General features: G+C 39.7%; 2 protein-coding genes across 3 annotated transcripts; both read left to right on the forward strand.

The window, feature by feature from the left end:
• Positions 1-494: 494 nt before the first annotated feature.
• LOC146988767 (uncharacterized) lies at positions 495-2,968 on the forward strand. The gene is made up of 2 exons (XM_085774421.1): positions 495-612; positions 736-2,968. Exon 2 carries the CDS (start codon positions 745-747, stop codon positions 2,491-2,493), a length of 1,749 nt encoding a protein of 582 aa, XP_085630547.1. The 5' UTR covers positions 495-612; positions 736-744; the 3' UTR covers positions 2,494-2,968.
• Positions 512-7,367, forward strand: LOC146988768 (uncharacterized). Of its 2 annotated transcripts, XM_085774420.1 has the most exons (3): positions 512-612; positions 4,931-6,769; positions 6,980-7,367. In XM_085774420.1, the coding sequence occupies exons 2-3, from the start codon at positions 4,940-4,942 to the stop codon at positions 7,319-7,321; spliced, it is 2,172 nt and encodes a 723-aa protein (XP_085630546.1). In that variant the 5' UTR covers positions 512-612; positions 4,931-4,939; the 3' UTR covers positions 7,322-7,367. The 2 variants fall into 2 exon arrangements, with proteins under 2 accessions (XP_085630546.1, XP_085630545.1); XM_085774419.1 differs by having other exon boundaries at positions 4,931-7,367.
• Positions 7,368-10,414: the final 3,047 nt, after the last annotated feature.

Here is a 10,414-nt window from a genome sequence, read left to right on the forward strand (position 1 = left end):
CCAAATAGTGAACTGTAAGAACATGGTATTTAAAGTCCTTCTTTGTTATCCTGATGTGGGAACAGATGCATACCAATGTGAGCCTGTAAGCAATCAAAATGTGTGATGAACGCTCAAGCTTTCAAAAGATCTGTTGTTTGTGCTACTGTTTTGGGTGAATAAACTAACATATGTACAGTAACACATGAGGTTGGTACTGCAGTCTTAAACAAGGAGTCAGTGGTGAGAGTTTAATAATCATCCATCAAATTTAAAATCAACATTCAAAGAAATGGCAGGACACAATGTTGCTGTTTTCTTAACTATCTTAATTTGATTATTAAAAATAAAGAATTTGGAGATGCTAAATGACGATAAGAAGAAAATATGTCCAGTATGTATGCTTGGAGTTATGCTGCATAGGTTATAGGCTGAAACATAAAAAAAACCCACTACATCCCAGCTCTTATCTCAAGCTGCAGAAGTGTGATACACCACACCCCTCATGGGGTGCAGCACACTCAAGGCCCGCTGCCTCACGTCAGTACAGAAAATAACTAATGAGACTACGTATGTCTAGCCACAAACATCACCAACAATGTTCTGCTTCACCCAGGGAGACGAAATAATAAGGTAGGTGCATGTTTATTATTTGATTGTAACATACATTTTGCTTGTTACAATGTTGCTGATAAGTTCATAAGACAGCACACGGGCTCAACATTTTATCCACTCAAGTTGTTTGTCTTTTCATAGTGACTAAACATGTCAAGAGGAGAGATCATCCTTCTTTTTCTGTCATTACTGTTTGGATCTTCACTGACTCAAGACAAATCAAAATGCACAGAGAAGACTGACTGCCCCCAAGAGAACCAGGAGGTCTTTCGTTCAGATGATGCAGTAGTATTTCCTATAACGCTAAGAAGACCAGTTGTAACAGAGGTTTATATTGTGGATAACCATATCAAAACAATCCCCACAGCAGCCTTTGCTAGTAACGCCACGCTTGAAAAGGTGGCATTCATGAACACTAGCACGTCAACTATTGAGCCAGGAGCTTTTGAAGGTTTGGCGTCCCTTAAGAATCTTGAGATCTCCACCACCAAGATAGTGTCACTCCCAGTTGGGATCTTTAAAGACCTCACCAACCTGGAAACGATCATATTAAAGTTTAACAAGATCCGTAGTCTGGAGAGAGGCTTATTTGAAGGCCCTACAAAAGTAAAAGAGATCCAATTACATGGGAATGAGATCGAACTGATTGAAGATGGAATCTTTGATGGTCTTGACGACCTTATGACACTGCACTTAGCTAAAAACAAGCTCTCTGCTGTATCTGCTGACTGGTTCTCAAACCTCAAGAAACTGCAAATACTACGGCTTTATGAGAATCAGCTGACCACAATCCCTGAGAAGATTTCTGAGAATTTATCCAACTTGAAGGAATTATCCTTGCATGCAAACAAAATAGCAGAATTACCAGCAAATATGTTTCCACATAAAGAGAAGCTAACGAAGATCACTTTGGACAGTAACCTCCTGACGACTATACCTCAAGATTTTTTTGTTGGTTTCCCTCTCCTTAAAACACTGACCCTGCATAATAACAGCCTGACAAATCTACCACAGGTACTTTTTGGAGAAATGCCTAAAATGACCGAATTAAGCCTCAGTGACAACAAACTCAGCATTCTACCTGAAGGAATATTCAGCCGCTTGAAAAAACTCAAGAAGCTCAATCTATCTAATAATCAGCTTGTCACTTTGTCTGCTGAATACTTTGAAGGTCTAGACAAGCTGACCGAACTGAATCTGATGGGCAACAGTTTAACATCATTGGATGCAGACGTGTTTGAGAAGCTGGAGTCACTGACTACATTAAAGCTCTCTTCCAATAATCTCCAGAGGATTCCTGAGAATATTTTTGAGCCGTTAAGTAAACTCCAAAAAGTTGAACTCAATGATAACCCTTGGCTCTGTGACTGCAATTTTATTTCTCTTCATATCTGGATAAAAGCGAACTCTGCCAAGATGAAGTCCCCTGTGCTCTGCAAGGATCCAGAAGGTCTAAAAGGACAGGAAATCAAATCCTTAATTGAGGATCAATTAATTTGTCCTAACCTTCCTCCCACAACTACTCTCTTAACCACTACTATCACCACAACAATTCCTACAACAACCACACCACCTCCAACCACAACACAACCAACAACCACCATACTTACTACTACAACAATCACCACTCCATTCCCAACCACACAACCAACCACTTCCACTGTGGTCGCTGTGGTGTCCACTGTCATCATCAGCACTGTCATCATCAGTTGCTTGTGCTGGAGGAGGAACAAGAGAGGCCGGGGAAATATAGGCCGCAGAAATAAGAACTCCGTGCTGTGGACTGAAACACCCAACATCAAGAACTCAAGAACTTTTAAAGCCAAGGAAAACTGCTTGCTAGTGGTTTACTCAGAAAAACTGGAGCACAGAGTTGATTTTAGAGTCTTAACACCATAGAAGGAACCTACTCTACTCCTTCTTCTTCAGCTAGAACAAATAATTGAGCAGATTTTCTTTTGGATTCATTAGTATTCAGTTTTTACTTATCAAATTCACCAGCCAGTAATGTGTGCTGTAAACAGACAAATTACCAAATTACACACTAACTGTAAAAACACAGACAATTTTGTGGGAAACTGGGATATTTTGATGAATATAAACGCAAATGCACTGAAACAGTGTACTGAAATTTAGCCTGCACCCAGTATTCTGTTCAATGGTTTTTATTTTCTTCAGGATTAATTGTTGCAGTTTGACAATGACTTTTTGTGCTAACAACAATACATTTAGACCAGTTTTGCTTTTTTTCTTTTTGGCAAAGGGGCTATCTATATAAAATCAATGGTGTAATTTTTACTCCACTGTAACACAATTCAATGCAAAATGTTGCTTTATTTGAATAAATGCACTGCTTTTAGTGGGAGCAATCTTACATTGTGGTAATCAATTATTAAACCCAGCCATCAATGGTACAAAATCCAAAGAGAGCTCTCTCTGTCAATTTGACAGCATGCTATCCTTTATTATCTAAAGATGTGATGGAAGATAAAACTTCATCTTGATCCTTCTGAAAAAAGAGTTTACCAAGGAACATGTTAACATACCAACATGTGATTTTGTTATTCAAACAGTATGGTATGACCTACCTTTTGTAGGATGCTGATTTTGAAAACACTTAGACCTCATAGAATATTTTTTACAGTAAATGTTTATTGTTCACGGTAGCTAAATGCATGTTGCAAAACAAAAAAACTGTGCATTTCGCACTTCTCTCCTTCCCTTTCTTCCACCCTCCTCCCTCCCTTCCCACATCCATTTCATCCCCTTTTCCTTCCTTCTTCTTTTTTCTTCCCAGTTCATCCCTCTCTCCCTCATCCTCTCTTCCTTCACCCTGTCGTCTCTCATCTTCTCCTCTTGCAAAACAAAAAACCTGTGCACTTGAACATAGTACTAAAAAAAGTACAAAAAACAGAAATCCTGTGCATTTTACAGTACTACATGTAGCACTTGTACAGTACAAAAACAAACAGAAATCTTGTGCATTTAGCACTTGTATACAGTAAGCCTACGTAAAAAATAAAATACAAAAATATACAAATGAGAAGTGCATAACTCAGACACAGCATCATTTCTCCGTACTGGGTCAGGCCACAGGACTTCATCCTGAACTGGCTCATATATGTTCCCTCACATCATTGGACACAAGTGTGATAAATTTTGAGTTGTTGTGTTCAACCGGTGAAACTTGTGCTTTACTTGTGTTTGACTTTTGCCACCTGTGTTCAGCATTATTCAACACAGGTGCGTCACAATGAAAATGTGTTGGCAAGTTGTGTCTAAACAGGTGAGAAGTGCTTATGGTTTTGCCAAAAGAGTGACTGATTCAATCAGTGGGTTCAGGCAGCTGAGCACTTGGTTCAGACAACAGGGTTTAGTGTTTTAGCAACTGAGAAAGACTGCCATCTACTGGTAGGACACCCAAATAGTATTTGAAAACGTTTGGCTTAGTAAATCCAAAAATTCGACTGATTGCTCTTCCTGCAAATACCGAGACCAGACATAACAAATGCATCGCAAAAGTTGTAAACGTATGTTTTGTTTCATTGCAAAATGACAACAGCAATGTTCAGGAAGGAAGTTAGAGCAAAGCATGTTCAACTGGATCTAAATTGTGAACTGTAGGAACATGGTATTTAAAGTCCTTCTTTGTTATCCTGATGTGGGAACAGATGCATACCAATGTGAGCCTGTAAGCAATCAAAATGTGTGATGAACGCTCAAGCTTTCAAAAGATCTGTTGTTTGTGCTACTGTTTTGGGTGAATAAACTAACATGTGTACAGTAACACATGAGGTTGGTACTGCAGTCTTAAATATGGAGTCAGTGGTGAGAGTTTAATAATCATCCATCAAATTTAAAATCAACATTCAAAGAAATGGCAGGACACAATGTTGCTGTTTTCTTAACTATCTTAATTTGATTATTAAAAATAAAGAATTTGGAGATGCTAAGTGACGATAAGAAGAAAATATGTCCAATATGTAAGCTTGGAGTTATGCTGCATAGGTTATAGGCTGAAACATTAAAAAAACCCACTACATCCCAGCTCTTATCTCAAGCTGCAGAAGTGTGATACACCACACCCCTCATGGGGTGCAGCACACTCAAGGCCCGCTGCCTCACGTCAGTACAGAAGATAACTAATGAGACTACGTATGTCTAGCCACAAACATCACCAACAACGCTTCACCCAGGGAGATGAAATAATAAGGTAGGTGCATGTTTATTATTTGACTGTAACATACATTTTGCTTGTTACAATGTTGCTGATAAGTTCATAAGACAGCACATGGGCTCAAAATTTTATCCACTCAAGTTGTTTGTCTTTTCATAGTGACTAAACATGTCAAGAGGAGAGATCATCCTTCTTTTTCTGTCTTTACTGTTTGGATCTTCACTGACTCAAGACAAATCAAAATGTACCAAGAAGAATGACTGCCCCCCAGAGAACCAGGAGGTCTTTAGTTCAGATGCAGTAGTATTTCCTATAACGCTAAGAAGACCAGTTGTAACAGAGGTTTATTTTGTGGATAGCCATATCAAAACAATCCCCACAGCAGCCTTTGCTAGTAACGCCACGCTTGAAAAGGTGGCGTTCATGAACACTAGCACGTCAACTATTGAGCCAGGAGCTTTTGAAGGTTTGGCGTCCCTTAAGAATCTTGAGATCTCCACCACCAAGATAGTGTCACTCCCAGTTGGGATCTTTAAAGACCTCACCAACCTGGAAACGATCATATTAAAGTTTAACAAGATCCGTAGTCTGGAGAGAGGCTTATTTGAAGGCCCTACAAAAGTAAAAGAGATCCAGTTACATGGGAATGAGATCGAACTGATTGAAGATGGAATCTTTGATGGTCTTGACGACCTTCTGACACTGCACTTAGCTAAAAACAAGCTCTCTGCTGTATCTGCTGACTGGTTCTCAAACCTCAAGAAACTGCAAATACTACGGCTTTATGAGAATCAGCTGACCACAATCCCTGAGAAGATTTCTGAGAATTTATCCAACTTGAAGGAATTATCCTTGCATGCAAACAAAATAGCAGAATTACCAGCAAATATGTTTCCACATAAAGAGAAGCTAATGAAGATCACTTTAGACAGTAACCTCCTGACTACTATACCTCAAGATTTTTTTGTTGGCTTCCCTCTCCTTAAAACACTGACCCTGCATAATAACAGCCTGACAAATCTACCACAGGTACTTTTTGGAGAAATGCCTAAAATGACCGAATTAAGCCTCAGTGACAACAAACTCAGCATTCTACCTGAAGGAATATTCAGCCGCTTGAAAAAACTCAAGAAGCTCAATCTATCTAATAATCAGCTTGTCACTTTGTCTGCTGAATACTTTGAAGGTCTAGACAAGCTGACCGAACTGAATCTGATGGGCAACAGTTTAACATCATTGGATGCAGACGTGTTTGAGAAGCTGGAGTCACTGACTACATTAAAGCTCTCTTCCAATAATCTCCAGAGGATTCCTGAGAATATTTTTGAGCCGTTAAGTAAACTCAGAAAAGTTGAACTCAACGATAACCCTTGGCTCTGTGACTGTAATTTTATTTCTCTTCATATCTGGATAAAAGCGAACTCTGCCAAGATAAAGTCCCCTGTGCTCTGCAAGGATCCAGAAGGTCTAAAAGGACAGGAAATCAAATCTTTAACAGAGGATCAATTCATTTGTCCTACCCTTCCTGCCACAACTACTCTCTTAACCACTACTATCACCACAACAATTCCTACAACAACCACACCACCTCCAACCACAACACTACCAACTACACAACCAACAACCACCATACTTACTACTACAACAATCACCACTCCATTCCCAACCACACAACCAACCACTACCACACGACCAACAACCCCTCTGACAACCACAACTACACCAACTACGACTGTCCCAACCACAACACTAGCCACAACTACACCAACTACGACTGTCCCAACCACAACACTAGCCACAACTACACCAACTACGACTGTCCCAACCACAACACTAGCCACAACTACCACAACAGTTCCAACAACCACACCCACTATAACAACAACTCTACCCACAACCACTGTCACAACAACTACTCCCACCACTACATTAAAAACAACTGCACCCACAACCACTATAACAACAACTACACCCACGACTGCTATGACAACACTTCCACCCACAACCACCACAACAACAATACCTACAACGACTTTAACAACCACTATACCCACCACCACAACCACTATAACAACAACTACACCCACCACTGCTATGACAACACTCCCACCCACAACCACCACAACAACAATACCTACAACGACTTTAATGACCACTATACCCACCACCACAACCACCATAACCACAACTAGACGAACAACAGCTGTGCCCACAACCACCACTATCCAGACCACTCAGCCAACCACCACCCAAACAATGCCTCCAACCACTCCAGAGATCATCTATCAAGTACCCGACAAGGAATCGTCTTCCTTCATGCATCAGCACAGGAACAAAGTTCAGCAATGCAAGCATCAGATGATGATCTACACAGCACTGCTGGTGGTACAGATCACCTGCACACTGGTGCTGGCGAAGTTCACCTTGTCTGTTTACTGCCTGCTGCAGCGTAGAGAGAGGATGTACAACAAGGTGAAACTTACACGCTTCGCCTACAGGAGAGAGATCATCCTGAGGCCTCTACAAGAGGCAGAGACTCAAGGACTTTAAATAACTACAGCACAGAAAGTTCACAGGTTTGATCACCACACTGGAAAATGAGCATGTCATGACACTAGCCGAAGCAAAAACTGTTTTTAAAGCAGTACTAAAGAACTTTCAGTTTTGGTTGAGTTTGGCGGTGCCTGTGGACCAAAGCGGTAGTGTTTTGCCTGAAGGAAGACTCCATTTCCCATGAACACTAGCGTGAAGCCCTGTAAATATCCTGCATTAAAATTAACAGAAGACATCAAAACTAAGTTTCTGTTTCCAGTGGATCATTTCAAAGTGAAAACACAAACATAATCCATTGCTAAAGTGCCGTTTTGCCTGTTCCCTCCTTGTTGTGACTCGCAAAAGTGAAAGTGAAACTTAAGTGAGAGCAGGGTTCCTACCATGCTCCTCAAAGCTGCTTAGTGCCAGAGAAAGAGATACAGACCATAATGATACAGACCCCCTCAGACCACGACAGAGGTGTCATTCAACTTGTTGTAAGTCGATGTATCATCACAAAAGTTATGAAAATATTTTATGAAGGTTGAAAAGTTCCTTAGTGTTGGTTTAAGCTTAAAAAATATTTGTAGTTTAGGGGAATTTCAGAGCGATTGTGGGATAATTCTTGGTGGGTTTGTCTGTGTGAGACTCTCCTTTCACATACCAGTAGTCATGTACACCATTGATATTCTGAAAGTGTGCACTGTATTTAACCTGTAAAAATGTTTTACCTAGAAAATGTACCTTTTTGTTGTAACCAATTTGAACAAATATAACTTTTTTTTTTCTTTTTTTAAAAAAAGATAATGCATTTACCTACAACAACTCTAACCAACGACAATGAATAAACTTTTACTGAAAATCACACACAGTAATACTGCAGGGGGAGCCAGAGATCTACATGGTGTTCCCCTGTCTGGACTAGACACTTAAGGCAGCTTCAATTTAACACAGACTGGATTTTGCAAACTTTCTGCAACATAGATGCTGTTTAAGTAATGTCAATAAAACATAATGGCTGAGTTCATTTGCACAATTTATGTATTACAGCTTGATTTTTTTCTCTTTATCAATGGTTTCCTACAGTATAAATGTTTCTGTAAATGAAGAAATTAAGCCCACAAGTTAGGTGGCAGAGTGGAAAACACTGAAGAGGAAGGAGTCTGGGACTGGGAATTGTGTTTGATAGGGTTGCCTGCCTGATAGCTAAAGGTTAAATACCTTAATTAGGACTTTTTATTAGACAGTAGCACGGGAACAGGGCGGTCAGATTCATTAACCCAGTCAAACATGTTTGCGTTTGTACATGTGTGTGTGTGTCTGTGAGTGAGAGAGAGAAATAATGAAATAGCTAGCTTAATTATATTTTCATAGCAACTGCTTACCTGCCGCCTGTCTGAATTACTCTCTGTTGTTTTTCTGATGGTAAAGTAGATCATTGTTATGTGCACAAAGACTATTTAGGAGATTGTGAAATGCCATCTTTACTTGAGGGTGTTTCCATGCACACTCAATAAACCACATTACTGTCAACCTTACCAGTGTCTAAACATGTTTTGGCATACTTATTTTGTTAATTAATGAATTATTAGTATAAATATTACTAATTTCACCATTCATATCACACATACACCTGACACTAATCCTCAACATTTACTCACTCTATCTATCTGTTTTTTTTGTTTTGTTTTGTTTTGTTCTGTTTTTTCCTCTCTTTTTCATTTCCACATCTAAAGGATGGGATGGCGGTGGGCTGGACCCTAAGGGCTGGGAGGTACCTGGGGGTGGAGGTGCTGGCGGTGGGTCTGGTTTGGGACAGCTTTCTGTCAACATGTCGGCCCGATATACAACTGACCCCGCCCGTAGGGGGGGGGGGGGGGGTCGGTTTTATAAAGAAGTCGACCTGCAATGGACCGGCCACCTCCTACGGGTCTGGTGGCGGCCCAAAGCAAGCAACAGCTAGAGGCGGAGGGAGAGAGGAGAGGAAAAAGAATAAGGTGGATAAATAAATACATAAATAAAATTTAAAAAAAAAAAAGAGGAAACAAGGAATCATACCAAATTAAACTACTGAATTTATTTCAGTTGAATTATATCGCAAAAAATAACAGGAAAACCACAGAAAACAAATTTACGAATACATTAAACTCTGCTCTTCCTCTGCTGTCCTGACTAGTCTTGCCCTAGGCCCTGGTCCGCGGGGGCCGGTAGGAGGCGCCTCCCCAAAGCGCTCTTCTTGTATTCTTTTTTTTTTTTTCTCTCTTATTATTTATTACCTATTTAATTATTTATTTGCTATTGTTCTGCTGTACCCCCCCCCCCCCCCCTTTTTTTTGCCATATCTACCTCAGAAGTCCAACATACTTATGCTCATCACACACACGCATGCACACACACACACACACACACACACAACGCGTATCCTAAACAAAAACATTGTCTTTGTTATTTCAATTGTGTTATTTTATTTTATTTTTTATTTTTCATTTATTGTTTTTTTTTGTTATTTCATTTGATTGGTTATAATAGTTATCACTGCGTATTGTCTTGTCCTGTGTTGCTATATATGTTTGTTTTTCACCCCTGTCTTACACACTTTTACACATGTATTGTTTATCACCTGCATTGCACTATAAATAAAAAATAAAAATAAAAATAAACCACGTGAAGCAGTTATTCATTTTATATAAACTAGTAAAGATAAAAGGGAGCACACTCCAAAATAGGTTTAAGTTCTGTGCTGTAATCACTCAACTTAATCTAAGCAAGCTGTATACTGTATTGCATTAAGAATTCATTGCATATTTCACCATGCCTAACTATATTCATCATCTGCTTTGTTTCAAGTGAAGTGACATTTTTGTGCTTTTATTAATGCTACTAGTTTTATTATTTGGCTACTGCACAAGAGAAGACAAGTACAGGAGGTAAAGGAGGCATATTATGCTCCCTTTCCACAAATCAAAATAGTTCCCAGGTGTCTTAAAGACATGCCTGTGACATGCTGTTGTCAAAATACCCCAAGGATCAAACATCACGGCTCTCTTTTCATCTGCTCAAAACAGGCCTGTTCAGAACCGCTGGTCTCAGAGCCTGTCCCTTTAAATGCAA

The sequence above is a fragment of the Trachurus japonicus genome, chromosome 4 (genome assembly GCF_045865225.1).
Source record: "Trachurus japonicus isolate A0001 chromosome 4, Traja_1.0".
In the NCBI taxonomy this organism is placed as follows: Eukaryota; Metazoa; Chordata; class Actinopteri; order Carangiformes; family Carangidae; genus Trachurus; species Trachurus japonicus.